Below are 22,390 nucleotides of genomic sequence, written 5' to 3'. Positions count from 1 at the left end.
CTTGGATCAGCTAAGAATCTCTCATATCTTTTGAATATCCTTCTTATGATTGTCAATTACGAGAAATGAGTGAAACGTGTTTGCATCGAGATGGTTACGTTTAATTACACTTGTTGAGTGGTCGTTTTAATGGTCTCCAATGAGCCATTGGGCATCTTCCGAGACAATGTTGTATAATCGTAAAAATATCCTCCCTCTTTGAGCTGATTAGTTACCGTTTTGGGAAAAATACCAATAATACAATCGTACGGAGCCAAAGCTAAATAGCCGCTTTTCCAGCATTGATCAAAAATGAGGTCCAATTTGTTTCCCTGTACCAAGAAGCCATAATATTTTTCAGTTCGCAATTTGATGTCAAAATTATTGGTCAAAGCGATGACCTGACCTGAGGTGCCCAAAAGTAGAGCCACACAAACCGATATGTAAAGTGCATTGGAGGTTAATATTTTCCATTCAGGATGAATCAATGGTGCCAACATTTCAAGAACACGAACAAATCGACGCAATTCACTGGATGAAATTGAAAAGAAAAATAGAATTAAAATAGAATAAATGGCAAATTGGAAGCAAAATCATTCTAGCAATCAAAGGAATTCGACAATTACAATCAAAAATAAGAACAAAAGTCGATAAAAATCGAAAGAACTTAAAATCTAATTAGATTTTTTTCGCAAAGAATTAAATTGAAAATCTTTTAGGTCCAGTGTTCAGGTATGTCTAGATCAATTATATTCATCAAAAGGTTAATCTGATTTAATACAATTCGAAACCGATTTGTTAGTCTCAATTGTCATTCCAAAATTCTGATTCCTTTGCCATCTTAATTCCGCTACAATATTAGTTGATTATATTCTTGCATACACCTCGACTCTTGATCATTTCCTTTTGTCAAGTTGTACTAATTAAATTAACTAAAGTTGAGAATGTAAGATGAATTTTCACACTTTCTTGAACAGAAAACAAAGCGACATGAATACCCTAAGGGTATATTTATCTAGATCTCTCATTTGTTGGATTCCGTGATTCTTATTCAATTTAATTACCTTTTAGATTTACTTATAAAGTTATACATTATTCACCAACACCAACCTACACCCACACCCACTCACTATTATACCAACCTAACTAAAAATTAGCTTGTTAATTTTATATAATTTATTGATTGTTGATCTTTTTTTTTCATTCCCTGAAAGTTAATTTAATCTACTTCATCTTTAATTTGTATCTATGTGTTTGCTAACCATTTACTTGATGCTTTTAACATTATTCAGCTAATCGACTAACATGATCAGACAGAATCACATTAACGATATAATAATGATGCAAAAATGGTGAGACAATCAAAGAAATAGATAAAGATTATTCAGTAAGATAATAATCATGTTAATACCCTGATAGTTAAATAATAAAGTTTTTACATAATATTACATAGGGAATGGTGAATCTAATAAGCTGATTACCAATGATAATAATAGTAAGAATCAAGAAATCTTGACTCATTCATGCATATTAACATTCATTTCACATTAGCTAAGCTTAATTTTCTCTCTCTCTCTCTCTCTCTCTCTCTCTCTCTCTCTCTCTCTCTCTCTCTTTCCATCTTCTCCCATTATATTTACCTGTCAATTCTGATTTAATCACAATCACGATTAACAAATGACACTTCCAATAAAACCACTAACGTATTTTATTAAATTCATTTTTAATTCTCTCCCTCCCTCTCTCCATGTGTTGAAATCTATTGATTTACAATTAACTTTCATATACTTAGAGTGATTTATGTCTATCTCACCTTTTAATCAAAACTTAATTGTAAGAATTAACTTTTTACTTTCTTTTCTTTCATTAGTTTACTTCAGATTTAATTCTTACTGATCTAATCTGATTACTTAATTGTATTAACCTACATTGTCCAGTAGTTTGCTAAACCCAATTTATACTTTTGTCCATCTAATCAAAAATATCTTTACTTGTGATTACTTTGATTACCATAATCAATGGATTAGTATTTTTTCCCATATTCCTATTGATTAACAATTACAATTACAATTACATCATTCATATTATTATTATTATTATCATATTATTGTATTATCAAGTTGGAAGGGATTTCCTTTTGTTGATCGGATTTTGATTATTACTTTTGAAATTTAATCTAAATTATAATTGTCTTCCGTCACTGTTTTATAAAAAAATGATTAACAAGACAATCAAATTTAATTTGATAAAATACATTAACTGAACATAAATCATCACAAACAATTAACCTTGAACTAGAAAAACAATAATAACAATTATAATTTTTTCAACTTTTATTGTCATTTTATATAAGTTAACTTTCTTGTCCATCACAATAAGATATACGAAGAAACAATTTATCGATTGACAATTAAGTAATAACACTAACATCATTAAAAATTAAACTTATCAACAATTTAGTTGATCATTTTGGGCAAGATATTATTAATAACAATCGATGACAGTGAATGAATTAGTAAATTTACCAAAAATGATCATAACAATACAAGCAGATAAAAAATCCCATTAGAAAAAGTTATTAAAAAAAGAAGCAGCAATTTAGATTGATAATTTAATTTGATAATAATATACTCATTGTTTACCTAATCATAATCAGAAATGATTTAATGATTATATCAACAATTTACTTGCTATTCTGTTTAGATACAATTTGAATTAACCCAATTTTCTCAAATTACTTTCCAATTGATTAGATCGCATCTACGTAATGATTAATATTATGTAACAATTATGTTCCAATCATTAATTCAAAGGGAATCAAATTGTTATTACAATGAATTAATTAGTTTTGTTGACATTTAACTGTAACAATTAATGTATAATCATTACAAATAGATGACCAATTGGCCAATTTGCTTACAAATTTGCGCAATGTTATGATAATTACAAATATTGATTTCTTGAGATTCACATTTACTATTGACAATTAGATTAATTAATTTTTCAACTTAAAATCTGATTTACTATTATTCTAATCATCGATTAATAACTAAATTTATTTTCTATTTTAATCTATTGATAATACTAATACAGTTTGATATCTAACAGACTACTTTCAGATCAATTGATGAGAATCAAATAAATCACCGATAATTTAAACTAATCAACTAATAGTTTGATTATACTTGCCAAAATTAACGATTTACTTGATAAACACCGAGAATATTAATCAACAGGAGCTACTATTAGATAGATTGACCTTTCGTAATTAACTAAATCAAGAGATAATAGTCAAAATTGATTGGTATAAATCAATCATAAATTATTTACATTTTAATTGCTCTACTAATCAACTCCAAACTAATGACTACATGATAATGGGATGATAATAGTAAACAATTAAAATATTGTATTACTACTACTAATTGTTACATAATCATTAGCAGATATTAACATAAGATAACTATTAATATCATCAATAATAATGATAAATATCAAATGAATACGATAGTGGTCTGTATTTGAATATCATTTAGAACTTTTTTTTCACCATAATGTTAAGAATATTAAAAAACGAACTTAATTTCACCTCATGAAAAGGATAATCTACAATCTATATACTAAATTGTTGATTGTAAATGATATTTTCTTTTTTTCCAGTTGAACGATATTAAGAGCTGATCGATTGATAAATCAAATTGGGATCAACAATCTGAGCATTGATTGTTCATTCAAAAAGTTGACTATCTGTTATAATCCTCAAAGTTATCATCTAATCAACACACCCACTAATTGTTGAGTGCAAACATATATCAATGAAATCAATTCAATGGACCATAATTAACAGTTAATCATGATACTTGAAGCTTAGACATAAACTTCACTCCCAATGAGCAATTTGATATACTTTTCATTTTTCACTTGATAATCATGATATTTTCATGTTTTATTTATTGTAGTATTTCAATATGTTTAAATGATCATCATTGATCAGCTTCATTGATTGTCAACATGTTACATTGAAAACTTTCATATCAATTTTATTTTTCTCATAAAAAACTTTGAATCTTTTTCTCTATTTTTTTTCCTTTCCTTTCATGATGATCATTATATCAAATTATTTCATGTAATGGTCTTTACGAATTTCCAATTTTCTCTTCCATCATCTTTAACCATCATCTTCATCATCAGAGGTGATTGTAAAGATGATCAAAAAGATGATAAAAACATGAAAAGAAATTTGAAAAGAATGAGAAATAACAGAAAATGAAACTTTTTCTCGAAAAGAGTTAGAACTTTTCTATTTCTTTCTTCATTCTGTCTTATGTATACATGTTATCTTAATGGATCATCTAGAAATCTTTTATCATTATCATGATTATCATGAAATCTATTGAAAGCAATCTTGAAGCAAAATCTTTGAACTTCAATGAAATTGCTTAAACATGTAAACGATATTTAATTTTCTGATCTCAATTAGATTATGAGCAATTTGATTAATCGTCTTTCGGCTGATTAAAATACTAACAATATAATTGAAAATTTAATTTTCTATTCCTAAATTGTCACTCAAATCATGAAAAGTAATTCAAAAATTAAATATCTAATAACAATCATAATCATTTGGTCATCACGTTTTCATTAAATTAATCAGCTAATGATGTTTAATTGTTGTTGTTTACCAATCGTTTATCTTGTTGCAAAGTTAATTGTTTGTTCACGTTTACCAAACAAATCCAGGGATTACTATTAATATTAATATTTACTCTGGATTACAATTTGATTCAAATTAACTTATATAATCAATAATAATAACAGGAACATCATCATAACCATTATAATTAACTTAATTGGGCTACAATCAGGCGAAAGCTTAATGATAAGAATTGTTGATTGTTACAACAATCGAGCAGTTCAATTAAACAATAATATTAATAGAAATAATTTCTGTTGGGCAAACTATTAACACCATTTAGCTGATTGTTGAAATTAATGTTATTACCTGAAAAAATTTCGTTTCCTGATAAAAATGATCTTTTATCTCAAGATTCTGATGATGAAATTTCATGTTATCGTGAACATGATAATATTATTATCCTTGTTAAATATTTATCTTAACAATTACAAGCCAAAATTTCATAATCAAGTTCTGGGAAGGAGGAGATAATATATATTCTGTGTTGATTTCACAATCAATGAATTTAGTTCATGGAGATTGAAAATTTCTGTATCATGTTGAATATTTAGCTTATGATGAAACTTTTAACTGCACCAGAAATAAATCATTGATTGAGTTTGAAACTTTTTTGATTCATTGAAGTTTATTGTTGACAATTATTCAGACCCAAGGTTAATTTCAGTTCGTTTTGGTTTTATTTTACTCTTTTTCATGATGAAAATCAATCTATCACGAAATCATTGGGAAAACAATAATAATCAACTGGAAATGAACTTTCTTAACATGATAAAATTTACCTTTTGAACAATTAAACTTACAATTGATTGAAATAAAGGAGTCAACTTGATTATCTTAACTGTTGGGTGTGTGAATTTCTGCAGTTTTAATTAACTATCATCGAGTCGTGATAGTTAATTGTTCATATATGTTTGGAAGGTAAAGCTTTCATTTTATTAACTTAGAATTCCAATTGAAATGGTAAATTTACACTATTTCTACAGAGATTCCAACGAAATGTCAACTTTGAATTGAGATGAACTTTTCCATGGTTAATTCAATGGTTTCGCTGTTAATACCTTGAATATGAAGAATATAAAAGTATTGAAAGACAGAAAACTCAACACTCGGCTCAATAGAATCTAGAAAAAGTAAATAGCCTTCGATGTAAAATCTAATATAAAAAGAGATTCAGATTCACAATTGTAGCCACAAGGGAGAATCTGAAATTTTCATGATGGAATTTTTTGTTATCTCTTTTATATTCAATGAAATTGAATCAATTGATTCAAACTGATTACAATGGATACATGGTAAAAGTAACGAGACTGGTTAAAAAATCAACGTTAATTCACCAGTCAAGTTTTAAAATCCAATTGAATCATTTATTTATCATCATCATGAAGATGAAGATTAAGATGATTACCTTTCCCTTTTGTGTAACAATCAAAGTAAATATTGAATCTATCAGATGATCACAATTTAAAAGGAAGTGGAAGAAATGACAGAAAATAACTACGAAGTTAATATGAAACGTAATTGTAACTGTTCAAGTTTTCGAGTTTTCTAAAGAAAAAGTTCAGAACTTTTTTTTTATTCGTCTCTCTTTCTTATCATTCTCATGTGATATAACATTTTACTTGACAGGTTATCATCATTTTAAAGTTTTTCTTCTTGTCTCTGGGAAGAAAAAGAAACGATATGTATTCATAATGGGTTGGGAGGGAAAAGGGAGTTGAATTGTAATCCCAATGAATTTCCCATCACAAAGATATAGATATTTCTTACAAGCCTGAGACTACTGGTGAAGAGAGCTTGATTCAGAACTTTATCTCATGAATTACTCAGTTAAAACAAAAGCCACTATCATGGAAAAAAAATCTTCAAGTTTTCATGCTCCATTCAACCTGGAATACATTTCAAGCTCATCAAGATATAAACAAAAACAAACCTTTAAGCTTTCATGATGATTATCTTCATCATCAGAGATAAGTTAGAAAAATAGAACTGAAGAAAAAGGTAATATAAGAAAGAAAAAGATATTATTACAATCATGATATTTATTCATTTCCTTCCGGCTCTCAGATTGATAACAATTTAAAGAAGAAGAAAAAGTTCATTTGAAATGAAAGTTTTTCATTCTTTTCTATTTCCACGAGTTGTTGTTTTCTTCCAACTGAAAGTATTTAAGATCGATATTTTTCATTATTGTTTATCGATAAAATTGTTTGAGCTTTTGATTAGTGAAGAAAGTTGATCATGATGATGAAGATTAAATTGATGATAAAAGAACAAAATGAACAACATGATTATCGCTTTTCTATCGAATTGTGATGATAATATTATCTCAACTTGAATGTGGTAAAAGTTTTTCTCTCTCCTTATTCAATCGTAGGAAAACTTTCTGATGGGAAGGTGATGAAAATAGTAACATTTCATTTCGAATGTTAGAAAATGTAAACTTGGAATTAATCTAATGATGAAAAGTTTTTTTTTTCTATGGGAAAAAAAGATGAAGATAAAGTTCTGATGACTTGAGATATTATTTTCGACTCAAGTAATATTATTATCAAAGTTTTTGTACTGTTATTATTATTCATCATCTTTGTTCATGTTGATGAATGAACGTTTCAATACTTGATTCAAGTCTTTTCAATCTGTTTCATCTTGTTATTGAATTTTATCATTCTGTTAAATCGTTGGAACTTTTTTTCTCCACCATTGATTATATTCATCTATTACTGATCATGGTGAAGATGATATTACATTAATACGTTTCACCTGAGCAACAATTTACCTGATTGATTTTTCTCAGTTTCCACCCATCGGATGTTATTATTATATTCATGATGATAAATTCTCATCCAAAAATGAGATGAAACCGATAAAATAATAGTTCAAATCGATAGATAAACAATAAACTTAATCTAACGAAACTTAAGATCATTAATCGTTCACGATGATGATTCACCTTTGCAATTGAAACTTTTACTTTCTTAATTGATAATATCCTTCTTAACTTCATTATTAACAACATTACTTTGTATTTCTTATCTTGATCCAATCTAATTGTTACTAAATTATTAAAGGACTTGATCCATTTCTGCCCCCAACTCAGATTTTCGATTTAATTTTTACATAAAGAGAACAGAAGATATGATAGAATTTAGTTCAATTTTTGTCTCTCTAGGACTTATACTTTTTGCGTAAAACGGGTTTATAGACGGAAACTTTGAATCAATTTTGTGGCCAAACTATCATACATAGAATAAATTTAAAAACACTAATCAATAGGCAAATTTATGATCTTTATCAATATCTACTTTTTAAATCTGAAATCTTTTGGCTGTAGCCGCTGAAACGGAAATAGACCTTAAAAAGTGACCCTTTCATTTATTACTGAAAACGGAAAACTGAAACTCAACACAGTCGATAGACATTTGAATGCTCTACAGTTTATCGAAGTGAAAAGTTTACCTATCGAACTGCGTTTTCGAGATATTCCAATAAAACTATTGACGGAGCGGGAAAAGGCCTTTTACAGCCTAATGATAAAAGATAGAAACAAAATTTTTCACGTACATGATATTTGAAAGCTTGCCCGATATAATTCCGGTGAAAAAGGTTAACAAAAATAACCGCTGATTTTGACTTAATTTGCAGCTCGAAAAATTGGTGAAAACTAAGGTTATTTTTGTTAACCTTTTTCACCGGAATTATATATCGCGCTTTCAAAATGTATGTGAAAAAATTTGTATCTTTTTATTATTAGCTGTAAAGCCTTTTCCGCTCCGTCAATAGTTTTATTGGAATATCTCGAAAACGCAGTTCGATAGGTAAACTTTTCACTTCGATAAACTGTAGAGCATTCAAATGTCTATCGACTGTGTTGAGTTTCATTTCCGTTTTCAGTAATAATGAAAGTCACTTAATCTATTTCTTCACTACAGCCAAAAGATTTCAGATTTAAAAAGTAGATATTGATAAAGATCATAAATTTGCCTATTGATTAGTGTTTTTAAATTTATTCTATGTATGATAGTTTGGCCACAAAATTGATTCAAAGTTTCCGTCTATAAACCCGTTTTACGCAAAAAGTATAAGTCCTAGAGAGATATTTATTTGAAACAAAAAGGTCAATAAATTGTGAGGTATCTAAAAAACTCATTTCCAAAACTATTCATGAGGGGGCAAAATCCCTATGGAAGATGATCATGTCCTTATCAACTGTAACAATCAACGAATGGAAACTCAGCAATAGTAACCAAGCAATTAACTGAAAACAAAAGTTGATCAACAATCAACGTTGACGTTGTAATGGAAAAGTTTATCATTCTTTTATCATCCTTAATCATCTTAGATGATAAGAGAATGTCCTTTTCTTATATCATCCAGTTAATTGTGTTTTAGCTTCTTAAATTGCAAAAGACTCACAATTTACAGAATCATCAAACTCCATGAATTCTGGTTATCTCTGAATAACGATAATCTTTAATTTCCACATCGATTGACATGCTAATTATACTCTTAGTGTTTTTGATTATCATGATGAAAATGATTAAGATCCAAAATAATCAGGGAAGCGAAACTAATCACAATTAAGATTCAAAGATAATCTCTTGATCACAATTCATGGTTAAAACAATGATTACAATGTTAAATGTGAAAAATCATATGGTCGATGATTAAATTGTTAACCAAATGTGTCAATATTTGCAATTAGCTAATAATCAGTTTCAATAATGATTATATAATTATCTTAATCACCATTAATCTTATCCGAGGAAGGAAAAAACTTTTACATGATTAATCCCCAATGTACTAATCACTATTGATTGACTTGGGTTAATCTCGTTACAATGGCTAATAAATTACACTTTAATTAATACGATTAGCTGATTATTTGTTAAAATTGTCAACTTAATTCCTGTCTGATACTTTAAAAGATTAACAAGAATTGAATTGTAATGATTATAAATTAGAATTGACAGTTGTTAATTACTAGGGTATTACAATTGGATTAAAATTCATTAGATATATGCATATAAATGAACATCAACTTACTGATTTATAAATTAGGTTAATTGTGGTTTCTACTAATCAAAATTAATTAGAGATTCAAAAATTAATAATGAAAGTATTTTTCATTACAATAATCTAACTCATAATTAGATTAGTTTCTTACCATTTCACTAAACATAATCAAGTTAATTGTCACCATTGATATTGTATCTTTTAGTTAATTTAATCAATAGATCTTCATGATGATATTTTTATCTTACCCAAATAACAATCAATCAATCATGTTTTTCAATTGTTGTTAAAAAATAGATTCAGTTGAAGACAATTAATTGTGAATGGAAAAATATAGAACCAACAATTAAGGTCAACACTTAATCACCAAGAAAGGTTAGATGTCCTCATATAATGTAAATAACTTTTGACTCAATTGGAAATGAAATCAATCATAATCAACAATTAACGTTAATCATTTAGCTAACTAAAGGAATACAACAAAAATAGGAAAGTGATAATTAAACAATTAGATTTAGTTTCTCGGTAAAACAACGCTATTGAATTTGACATTGAATCTTATTTGTTGATATCCATTGATTTTGGAAATAAATTCAATTATTAGATATCATGATTGTTACAATCAATAAATTTTAATTATACAAGAAATTTCCATTCGATAATAACCCGATTGTTTGATTGACTTAAATACGATTTAACTGTATATTAATCAATTGATAAGGTCAAAGTTTGAGGACTATTGATGAAAAATCAATTGTTAAATGTTGAAAGTTAATTGTTCTTAATTTGGTTAATCTTTAAATTGTCTCAGTATTTGACTTGTTGGAAAAGTTTAAGAAAATGTGAATAATTGGAAGTTTTCATTTTCTCATGAAAATTTTTCACTCTTTCAACTTGTTTCCTTTTCTTTTGTTCTAATCATAATAAACTAATCATCAACTCAATCATCATGATGAAGATCATGATGAGAAATAGAGAGATGGGAGAAATTAAATAGAGAGAAAACAACAGAATTATGTTCAAGTCACGAAATTTGTCTTATTAAATCGATAGAAAATAGTAATAATAATATTTCGAAGGTAAAATAGTTTACTAATCATTGAAGAATCGAAGTTTTTTTTTCTTTCTTCTCTTTCTCTCAATTGCTCAATTTTACGAATTGTGAACGAAACATCGAAAATTATGTGGGATGAACTTACGCTTTTCTTGTGTTCGATTCCTTGGTGGTAAAATTATTTATATCGACAAGAATCATAGACTCGAAAACTTTATTCGAAGAGATCAATCCCTTGGTCTTAAGTTCTCGAATGTAGGCACGATGTTCCTCAGAGACGGCTTTCGATTGCGAGTAGAGAAGATCAAACTTTAGAAGCGACGTGATTCCCTTTTTGGAGTCAAGTTCATTTTTAAGCTTACGAATTTCATCTCGCTGTTTATCATTTTCTTCCTTAAGTTTACCATTAGTTAACTTGAGTCGACGATTTTCTGACCTTAACTCTCGACACTCTTTAACCACTTCATCAATATAACTATCTCGCTCTGAGATTACCGATTGTAAGTAACTCAGGCAACAATGTGTAGCGATTTCCTTTCGTTTCATTACAGCACCACAATTATTGGCACAGGTTAGACTATTTTCCGGATTAAATGAACAAGATTCCCGGTGACCTGGTAAATCGTCCAATTTAACGTACTGATAACACCCGTTCGAAGCGTAATCACATTTTATCTCTAAATTGGATACAAAAGTTTTCACACTCTTGGGTATCTCAAGGTCACTTAGCCAACGGTTTCTTACATTTGGGACATACAACAGTCGAACTGGTGACCGCTGAGTTCAGGGATTGATTTGATGAGGAAGAGTTTGGTGTTGATGTAGTGGACGATGATTGACCTCCGCCTCCAGACTCATTGAGAATCGGAGTAATACAACCTCGACAATAAACGTGTTTACAATTGTAACTTTGAATCGGATCATCGAGTACACTTTGACAAACACAACAGATCACAACGGAACTGACCGGTCCACGGAAACGATTTAGATCATAGCCCATTTTTTCAGTTTGATCTAAACAACGATCTTTATCCTAAAACAATTAAACGATTCCTATGGTAATAGGAACAATTTAGAATTGACAATCTGAACTTTGGTGAAAAATTTAGTTATATCTTTTTCTTAACTTTTTCCGAATATATTAATTCACCACAATTTAAAATAATTTAATTTTAAACTTTTCTTTTAATTGTAACTTATTTATATTCTTATTCTGATTAACTTTGCCTCTTTGAGATTCAATCATTGAATGAAAGTGTATATGGAATAACTTTCATCGTCTCAATGATTTAACCACTATTATTATTACAATTAGTTGATTGTTACGAGCATGTCACAACTTATTGATATTATTATAATGAAAGTTTATCAACAATTCCGAGCTTTAATCAGTTTATTCTGGGAATCATGATTTGATTGTTGATAATTATTCAATTATAACAGTTTTTTAATTAAGGTTTGACAAATAAATCGGATAATTAAATCAACCCTTTAGGCGATATTTATCTTTAGAGCAATTAAATTGATTTTGAAATTGTATCAACTGTTTCCATGGTGGACTTTAGTTAATAGTTAATCGGTTAATTGTCTGAAACTCTGTTGGTTTTTATTTTTGTTATAATTAAATTGTATCATTTACAAAGTCATTGAATTTGATATTACTGGTTGATTGTTGATCTAATTTTTTTTTCTGATTACCTGCTGAGAGATTGATTCTTGAATGAAACTTTTGCCAATGTTTGGATAATTTTCTGTTTATTTGCTCAACAATTTAATTTAAACATCGGATGATGATTGTTGATGAATTTCCAACAATTTAAAATTAAAAGAAACGTTTTTCTAATTTAAAAGGTTAAAATAACAAAATTAGTTTATCAAAGGCAATTAATTGATTCTCCTCAACATGAGGCTTGAAATTTTCATTTCCAAGGTTAATAAACAGAATTGAATTGATTATTTTTTCCATCTCTCATTAATTTAGAGCATTAATTTAATTCAATTCCAAAGTTAATTTTAAATTTGAAGAATTTTCATTCGATACAATTTCTTTTTTCTAATTATCAATACTTATCATCGGAATTCCATTTCTATACCTATGGTAACCCTTTGATTAACCTTAATTGTTGCCTTATCAATTTTGATTTTGGAATAACAATTTTAATCAAATTATCAATAATCACAATTAAAATGAAAAAATTGAAAGAAATTTTTTCAGTTTGTACTTTGGAAACGCTCCCTGAATCGGACATGTGTTTTTCTGGTGACATTTTGGTTTAATTGTTTTGATTTTATTTCTCTGTTAATTTAAAGGTTAATTTGCTTATTGTGATTAATTTAATTGTTAAATTATGGGCAAGAAGAAGCTAAAGAAGATCAAGAAATTAAATTTGGTCTTTGATGAGGAGGAACGGAAAGATTATCTATCTGGTAAGATGGTTTGTTTTTATATTTTTCCATTGAGTTTTTTTTTCTGCTAATCTTTAATTGTTATTGTTGATTGTTGACCGATTATTTGAATGAAAACACTAACTTTTATCTATTCTCATTGAATTTCAGGATTTCAGAAAAGGAAACAGGAGAGAAAAATGAAAGCCAAGGATAAGATTGACAAACAAATGAGAGAATTGAGAATCAAATTGAGAAAAGAGAAACGAGAAAAACTTAAACAAGCTTATCTTAATCAACAAGGTGACCCTGATTTAGAAGCGATCCTACCAAAAGAAGCAATTAAAACCTATGATTTACCTGATCAAGTGGTAACAATTAGTCCAATGGATCCTATGGAAATCGGTGGTTCTCTCAATCTGTTAATGGGTTATAATAAGTTTTCCTCCCTACCTGACGATGATGCAGGTGAAGGTGTTTCTAGCAATTCTACTGCTAAAAGATAATAGTTTCACTATTAATAAATTAAACCAATTGTGTAATATTCAACCGTTTACCCAAACAATCAAAATATTTTGCCTAAAAAAATCGCATTGGTGAAAAACAAAACTCGGTTCTATTCAAATCATATCGTTACTTTAAAGGACTACACTAATCAACTAATTCCAAGGGTAGTTGATGATTGGATAATAAACTGATATAAATATTTGGAAATTGATTATTCCAAGTAAACGTATTTAGCAGCGAGATGTATGGGTGGCTTCGAATCTTGCAACATATCTTCGGTTATCTTGTGTTCGGCCATTGTTTTCTCGATCCATTCCAGTTTTCGAGCCTTTCCTCGGCAAATTTGATCTTCCTGGTTTAATATCTCCTTATATTCATCTAATTTCTTTTTTTTAATATCCTTACAATAAGTTTCACAAGTTTCTCTTATGGTTCGTTTTCTCTCTAGGAATGGATAAGGCCAATAATAGGGTAGCGGCACTTTAAAGTCGATCTCTAATTTGTCGCAAAGCATTTGACACGATTCTCTGTCAATCTTATACAATTCGACCAGAAATTTGTAACGTTTGTTAATATATCTAGAAACAAGATTCTTATGACCAGCACTCTGAGAAAATTAGAGAATTACAGTTAATTAATAATCAAATTTGAATAGAAATGGAAATGAAATTTTTGTATTGCCCAAGAGAAATAAACTTACATTTTGAGATTCATTTCTAATCACGTCTCTTATGTGCCTAATTGCTACTGTCAATCGGATTACTGTTGACCGAAGAAGATGAAGTTATAAATTGAATCAATAGGAATTAGAATTAAATTGTCAACAATGCTAACCTTTTCTTTCATATTCATTTTTGTCCAACAAACGTCTTCGTATTGGTAAGTTTGATTCGTATAAGGAATTTTGAAGAATTTTCAATTCTCTCTGAAGTAAATGGATAAAAGGAGAAAGAGATTAATTAAAGGAGAGATTTACTAAATTACTATTGATTTGATTTCTTACTCTTCGAGCAAATCTAAGGGTATACAATTTCTTGACCGATTCTGGTGCACTAGAATAAAAGAAAAGAGAAACAAATTAACATCATAAGAATAGAATCACTGTGAAACTAATTACTTTTTAAGAATCTCAAGATTCTTTAGATTTGGTTTGATTTGATCGAGATCGAATTTATCTAAACCTTCTTTACGATCACCCGACTCGAAGAATCCAGGTTGAGGTTCAGGTTTTTTCCAATCAAATGGAATCCAATTGTTGGGCCAAGTCTTCCAGACTCTCATGTTTCTATTTTGATTGAAATTCACCAATTCACTGGCACAAGGACGTAAGAGATTAGACCAGCTTTCTAATGATCCCATTAGAACCTTCAATCTACAGGGTAACATGACGAAAAGAAATTCAAAACAAATAAATTGATTGCAAGTAATCAAAGAAACTCAAAAAAATAATCAAAAATGTAAACAATCAAAACATTTGGTTAACAATTTTAAAGATCCAAATAAAAGATCAGATATTCAACCAGATACCAAGAAAATCAACCGATTTCGAAGGTTAAATCATTTTGGAATTAGGAAAAATCATTAGAAAGCTAAATAGCTGGTATAGAATTCGCTTTCAATCAGATTAAAAATTTTTAATTTCTTTTTATAATCAAACAATTAACAATTAATCAACTATTAACTTGTATCTAACTCAGAGGGTTTGGGTATTTTCTGGATTCGAGTCTCTAAAAGTGCGCGAAGTTTAAATTACGTTTCTCCATTAATTGTAAACTAAGAGAAAGTATTTTTAGATAACAAAGTCATTAATTTTTCCCAAAATTGTTGATGGTTCAATAATTTTTTTTCAATACTCAACAAATCAACGAGAAGTATGAGAAGGATAAGTATAAAAGATAAATAGATAAATTTTCTAAAGTGGAAGTTTTTTTCCAACCAAATTAATCAATCATTGAAGAAAATTGATCAGAGCAATTTAAAGAGACATAATTTAGAGCCGGAAATCAACAGAACAAGAAACAAGATGAATGATTAACAAGATTCTTAAAAACAACAATTTAACATGTAAATTGCGAGTAAATTACCATCATGAAACCAGAGAAAGAGAGGAAAATAAAAGAAACTTTTAATTTCTATTTTTATCAGAGTAACAAAATTCCAACTCAATATGTTTATTTGAACCTTCAACATTCAGCCGAAAATATTTCATGGAGAGAAAATTCTGACTCTGAAAACATGATAACACTTAAAATGCAACATAAAGTTACATCAATCACAATAAATTATCGAGAAATCAGATGAGACAGTTAGAGTTGAGTTATATTTTTTTCTTTCGAAAAAAAAATGAAAAGAACTTTTTCCTTCCAAAAAGGAAGATAATATTTATGTCATTGGAATGATGATGAAGACAACTACTTATTACCCATTAAGACAAGAGGTGTAGATGATGAGGATGAAGATGAAGACTGAAGAGTATGTGTCATCCATTAAGAAAAACTTTTCAAGTTGTCATGTTAACTCAATTTTTCATTTTCTATCGTTAATTTTAAATTGCTAATTCAAATCATCTAATCAATGTATCATCATGAACATCATGATTGGCTTAATATGGTTACAATTAAAATGTCCGTTAGAAGTTTTCAGAATTAATTTTCAACGAAATTTTCAAGCCAAAGAAAAAATTTTAAGCTTCGATGAGAAGAGATAAAAAAAGTTCTGATGATAATAAAGATAATATTCTGATCATCATCATGATAATGGAAACAAATAAATGAAATATGAAATGTAATAAATATTAGAACTTTTTCTTGCCGTTGCTTTCAGTTTTTTGCGAATTTTTCAAAATTTTCTCCCTGAGAATAAGATTAGAACTTTTTTTCTCCACTTTCATCTTTTCGAGTTTTTTTTCACCTCGACAACTTGTTCCAGAACTTTTTTCTCTCGATTTCTCTTACGATTTTAAATGCTTTTCGTGAGCAATTTATTATTATTGTTATGATTTTCATTCAAACCATTAGATTGTCTCATGTATTATATTACAATTGTTATCATCTTCATCATCTCTTTATGAATACTGTTATTTTCACCCACAACCAACTTAGTTGTTTCAGTGTCAACTCAGCATTTGATATCATTTCTTATTCAATTCCCAGTCGAGTTTTAAACTTGAGTGAGAAGAAAAATTTACTGTTAGAACTCGAAGAAGAAGATAAGGGGAAAAAGTTCGATAGAATTTTCAATCATGTTCATGATGATGAATCACAGGGTAGAATGAAAATTCATTCAAGTTTCCTAATTCTAATAAGTTTTAGTTTATCGTGATCATCATGAGGTAAAGTGATCAGTTCTATGTTCATTAATCAGCCAATTGTTATTTCAAGTTTGACTATCAGTAGTTTGGGTTAACCAACAATCAACAATTCAAACATCATCATTCATCAAACTCATTTACAGTTACATTTATTAATAACTTCTCACCATCTTATTGGTATGATAATTGATGGGCTCTTATTTTATTTAGATGAATATTCATAATATCATGATAAAAGTGTTATAATTTATGAATAATATTGGACAGAGTCTATTGAATCGACTATCATGTAAGCATAGCTATTTTCAAATCAAATGTAGTTGATTTTCATAATTAAACTTATCAATCTAATCACAACTATTAATAGGTGACAATTATGACTCACAAATCAGTATATTGAGAATGGAGCTCATACAAATTGATGACTCAAAATTTTTATCTAATTGACCGGAAGTGAAAGAAAAAAGATGAAACAGAGAGACAGAGGATAAATTGAAAGAAGAAAATAAATTGTAATTGGAAATCTAATTGATGTAAACGGTTAATTAACTGTAGATGAATTCAAGTTGAGTTTGTATGACAAGGAATCAGGAAAAGGACAAATAATGATGATAATACAATTTTCAAATATAATGATGAAGATTGAAGACGAGGGATGATGATTAAAGAGTCTTGACTAATTGCAATCAAAATTGTTATAATATCAGAAAATGAGAGAGATTATATAATAATAACACGGAAAATCAACATGATGAACATTTTTATCTTCTTGTCTAATTCATTCAGAGGAATATCTCTAGAAATATCTTCCTCCTCATACTCATCATACAAGTGTCCATCTCTCTCTCTCTCTTCTAAGGAAGATACAAAAATTTGAATACTTGATTTAATCTGGAAACAGTTTCTCATTCAAACCAATGAACAGTTAACAAAAATTCAGTTTCAATAATTTATTCCCAAGAAAATTATTGACACAAAAATAAATTCACCCTCCAATTCACTAAACTGTAACTACTCATCATCCACCTTTTCATCCTCATCCCTTACAGAATTCATCTCCCTATCATCAACCTTTTCCTCCTTTCCTCAACCATGAACTCATGAGGAAAACCTTAATTGTTGGCAGAACAGCAAATTGGTTTTCCAACATGGGATAAAAATATTTCCTTCTCTCTCTCTCTCCCCATCCCTACGCTGAAAATTTACACGATAAAAGTTCAGATTCTGAATAAATAACATTATCATGGATTCATCACCTTAGGCAATTTTATCATTATCAAACACACTGATGATCATCATCATCAGAATGATAATAATAATCTGATATGGTAACATTACCATATAACTATTAGCTTACAATTCATGGTAACATATAAACACAACAATCAACTTTGATTGCGTTTCAAGTAATCATTACAATAGTAATAACCATCGCTTCAGAATAACATTACATGAAATTCATTTCAAATTCATGATGCAAAAAAATTTATATATATGATATTCATGATATCTTATGGTTAGTTGGTATTTGTTTAACTAACCAGAAACAAAATTATTCAACAAACTTGATAAGTTGTTTGTTTATTTGATTGACACTTACCATGGGAATTGAAATTCACCCAGAACTTGAACCATAATCTTTCTGAATACATTGATGATAAAATATCATTCTCATCATCAAACCCACCATCCAACTCATCCCTCCATTGATCATACAGTATCATGTGTATACAACATTTAACTTCAACTTGAACTCAATCATTGAGTAGACATTGAAACTTATTCATGATAAAATATCATGGATAACAATATATCTGTATAAATATATTGTATTATCATGAACTGAAGGTTAAGAACCACCAAAGGAGTTGATAGTGGTAAGATGATGAGTAGAGTAAGAATATGATAAGATGATGATTAAGAGAAGTGTTAAGCAATGAGAAAGAGAGAGAGAGAGAGAGAGAGAGAGAGAGAGAGAGAGAGAGAGAGAGAGAGAGAGAGAGAGAGAGGAAAAAATCGATTCCAATATTCTATCTCTTTTCTTTCCATGAAATGAATCGATGAAAATAACAAGAAGAAAAACTTTATCTTCAATATTATTACTCGAAATTTTCTTATTCTCAAAGCTTATTATTGTTTCTGTTTAACTCCATGTTAAACTATTATCATGATGATTATTATTTTTATTGAATGAAAATATTGCTCGATGGGAGGAGGTGCAAGATATAATTCAGTTCACATGAAGAAACAATTGAAACAGAAGGAGAGAAGATGATAAGTGAGCTACAATAAAAGGATGATAAAATGTTCATTCTAACCCTTCATCATCATCATCATCTTAATATCTTCCCCTTTCATGGTATTGATTTTATGGGAAAGAAAAAAAGATTCAACAAATATTCATCCATAAAGAAAAGTTCATCTGAACTCTCTTAGATGGAGTAACTGTTATTATTATGAGAGAGAAAATATTTTACACTAAAAAGTTTGATCAACAATTAAAGGATAACAATTAAAGTTAATTGTTGGAGAAAATGGTCCACCTCAATAGTTACATCAACAATCAACCATTGGAAAATATTTTCATTGGAAAATCAAATCTAAAAAGTGTTGTATTAAATTGGTAACCTGATGATGAGCCACAAGGTAACTGATGAAGATTATGATGATGATGATTATTATTATTATGATAATTGTGATGATAACAAATAATAATGATGATAATAACAATAAAAACTAAATTGCATTTGTAATAATAATAAACAACAATGATAATAAATAGCAAATAGTTAGTCGGTCAATTGGTTTAACCTCATTCCTAGTTATCAGTTTGATTCATATCTTTGCAACAATTATCATTATCCCGATTGATTTATTAATCATGATTTTATTATAATCCAGATTTGAAGAGAGTTAAAAAGATTTAGAGAAAGGGGATTGGGTGTGGTTCTGAGGGATTTCATGATGATGATCATCATCTCAATATAATTTTTGGCTTCTCTTTCATGTGGAGATTTTTTTTTCAGGGTAACATTGTCAATCATCGTGAATGATCATCACCAGCCAATTGAACAGATCAAAGTTAATGGATACAACATTATGACATTGACTGGTCTCATCATCATCATCATCATCATCATCATCATGAAGATGATAGTTTTCATCTTCTATTTTTTATATCTTCCTCCCACAAACTCCCATCAGAATCTTTATCATCTATGGCTTATAATGATTACTATTATTGTTATTACTCTTTCTGTTGTTATTTCATAATAAGATGATGAGAAGATGAAAAAAAAAATCAGATGATAAAAAGTGAGAGTGAGTGAGAGAGTAAGATGATCCTTTTGGTAAGATGATGATGATAAAGACACTAGTGGGAGGTTGAATTGTGGGTGGGGTGATTGACTATCGCCTATGAGGAAGCAATAAAAATGGTTAACCAGATATTGATGATAAATCTAATAGTTAATTCTGATTGAAAAAAATGTTCTGATGAAGAAAAAAAAATCTAATATATTGAAAGGGAAGATAAGATGATGATAATGATCATGATATGATTATCATCATCTTCCCATGTTGATGATAAACGAAGTCCATTTTTGACTTCGAACAAAAAAAAATGAAATGAAACCTTATCCTAAATAATAACAATCATCATCATTCAGAATCTTAATATCTCTGATGATGATGATTATCTTTCTTATCATCATCCTGAATCCATTAAGTCTCATAAGAATAACTTTTTGGATGAAACTTATTAATACTAATTGTAAAACTTGTTATGAAACAAAGTTTCAAACAGCAAATTAATTTAATCATGAAACAATTTAGACAATATTCAATTGGGATCATTGAAGCAATTACATTTAATTTCAAACCTTTAAACTACCGTCCAAACGGTAATCAATTTAATGGATTAACTTTAGTCACAATTGTAAGTCTTTTCATGATCAAAGTTAAATCAATTTAAATATTAATGTAGTTACCGAATTGTAATCATCATCAGAATTGATTAACTTTACAGTGGAAAGACAATTAAAATTAATCATATTAATGTCATGAGATATCAAATTGCTTATCATGCAAATTAATCATTAATCAGTCACTAATTAATCTCTTAAACCTTATCAACAATCATCATTATCAAAGATGAGATGAAAATCTTTAGCTACTCCAGTATAAAGATTAGCACCTTTGAGATTTAATTGTGAATCAAATCTCTCTCTCTCTCTCTCTCTCTCTCTCTCCTACTTTCCACCCTTAAGATCAATTTATCTTAATCCAAAGAGGTTGGGAAAGTTTCAATGTTAATCCAATGAAGGTGGGAAAACACGATTATCAAGTTAATATAAGCTAATGGATGCCAACTATTAGTAACTATTAAGTGTATCAAATGTTGAGTAAGTTAAAAATGGAAACTATTTCCATTCACCTTTATGTTAAAGATAACATATGATTAGTGGGAGTTAATACATTAACTATTTATTTGGAAAGACAGACGAATAAAAAATATCAAAATAACAAGGAAGCAACAACAAAATAAGATTGATTATCCTTCTGAGTCTCTTCCTGTGCCCACCATCATCTTCCACCTTCTACCTCTGCCTCCAACTCTATCTACGACTTTACCTTTTTGCCTTCTTGTTGTTGATTTTTTTGCTCTTCCTTCTCACTCATACACATACTCTCTCCTCTGACCACCTTGAACTTTTACTGTAAACTTTGACCTCTGAACATGTAACAGTCTTCAGGGTAGATACTGTTCATAATATGCTCAGATTATTCAGCCTAAAGTATGTACATTATACATTTGGTGTAGACTTTTTATGTTTCATGATAAATTATCTTACATTTTGAAACAAGATGAGAGAGGGACAAGTTGGAATAGTGAAGTGGGAAAAGATTCACAAGAGAAATAAACCAGAGTAGAGAGAGAGAGAAAAGCAAATTCGATTTTTTTAGTTTACTTCATTTCTTCTGTAGTTGTTATTGTTACTTTTTATGTTTTTTACTTCTTTTTCTAACTCTTGGTAACATAGTGGAAGGAATAGAAGGTGAGCATAAGAGAGACTTAAGAATAGATTCTCTCACTTTATTCTTTCCCTCTTCCCAGTGATGATGAAGATACTTTAGAATAAAATGAACGCAACTCCATTAATCATGAAGACTGTGAGTATTTTAATTCCAAAAGATGTTGACTTTATAAAAATCCTACTCACTCATTCCCAGAGGTTAGAACAGCATTTAAATATTATCATTGCAACACTTGAGAAAAATTTGAAAATGGGAAAACAAGAAAACGTTCAATATGCTATGGAAGTGCCCCTGAGGCGAAAAGAACAAATCACGAGAAAAGATTTTCATTGAAACTTTATGATTGCATGATAACAAGTTTACAGAGGCACAATTAATGCTTTGAAATTCATATAATCAAATGACTAAA

The 22,390-nt window shown here is 28.8% G+C and overlaps 3 protein-coding genes across 3 annotated transcripts; 1 reads left to right on the top strand and 2 right to left on the bottom strand.

Moving 5' to 3' along the window:
- Positions 1–96: 96 nt before the first annotated feature.
- LOC128397410 (uncharacterized) lies at positions 97–12,840 on the bottom strand. Its single transcript, XM_053358141.1, is given in 3 exon segments — positions 97–510; positions 10,888–11,469; positions 11,471–12,840. Coding segments are annotated over 3 exon segments (1,260 nt in total). The 5' UTR covers positions 11,743–12,840; the 3' UTR covers positions 97–104.
- A 125-nt stretch (positions 12,841–12,965) lies between these two features.
- LOC128397415 (nucleolar protein 12-like) lies at positions 12,966–13,671 on the top strand. Its single transcript, XM_053358146.1, has 2 exons — positions 12,966–13,169; positions 13,299–13,671. Exons 1-2 carry the CDS (start codon positions 13,091–13,093, stop codon positions 13,631–13,633), a joined length of 414 nt encoding a protein of 137 aa, XP_053214121.1. The 5' UTR covers positions 12,966–13,090; the 3' UTR covers positions 13,634–13,671.
- A 49-nt stretch (positions 13,672–13,720) lies between these two features.
- Positions 13,721–15,224, bottom strand: LOC128397412 (uncharacterized). The gene is made up of 5 exons (XM_053358142.1): positions 14,752–15,224; positions 14,638–14,686; positions 14,469–14,559; positions 14,335–14,396; positions 13,721–14,241 (listed from the first exon to the last, which is right to left on the bottom strand). The coding sequence occupies exons 1-5, from the start codon at positions 15,018–15,020 to the stop codon at positions 13,846–13,848; spliced, it is 867 nt and encodes a 288-aa protein (XP_053214117.1). The 5' UTR covers positions 15,021–15,224; the 3' UTR covers positions 13,721–13,845.
- Between the last annotated feature and the right edge of the window lie 7,166 nt (positions 15,225–22,390).

The sequence above is a fragment of the Panonychus citri genome, unplaced genomic scaffold, assembly GCF_014898815.1.
Source record: "Panonychus citri isolate SS breed McGregor unplaced genomic scaffold, ASM1489881v1 Contig00032, whole genome shotgun sequence".
NCBI classification, from domain to species: Eukaryota; Metazoa; Arthropoda; class Arachnida; order Trombidiformes; family Tetranychidae; genus Panonychus; species Panonychus citri.
This window is presented reverse-complemented; position numbering and strand designations above follow the sequence as displayed.

What these genes read in the sequence shown, in the direction of transcription:
- LOC128397415 (XM_053358146.1), top strand. Translation starts at nt 13,091, where the DNA reads ATGGGCAAGAAGAAGCTAAAGAAGATCAAGAAATTAAATTTGGTCTTT. An exon ending in ACGGAAAGATTATCTATCTG is followed by an intron (nt 13,170 to 13,298) that starts GTAAGATGGTTT and finishes ATTGAATTTCAG; the next exon opens with GATTTCAGAAAAGGAAACAG.
- LOC128397412 (XM_053358142.1), bottom strand. Translation starts at nt 15,020, where the DNA reads ATGTTACCCTGTAGATTGAAGGTTCTAATGGGATCATTAGAAAGCTGG. An exon ending in AATCTTGAGATTCTTAAAAA is followed by an intron (nt 14,687 to 14,751) that starts GTAATTAGTTTC and finishes CTTTTATTCTAG; the next exon opens with TGCACCAGAATCGGTCAAGA. An exon ending in CCCTTAGATTTGCTCGAAGA is followed by an intron (nt 14,560 to 14,637) that starts GTAAGAAATCAA and finishes CATTTACTTCAG; the next exon opens with AGAGAATTGAAAATTCTTCA.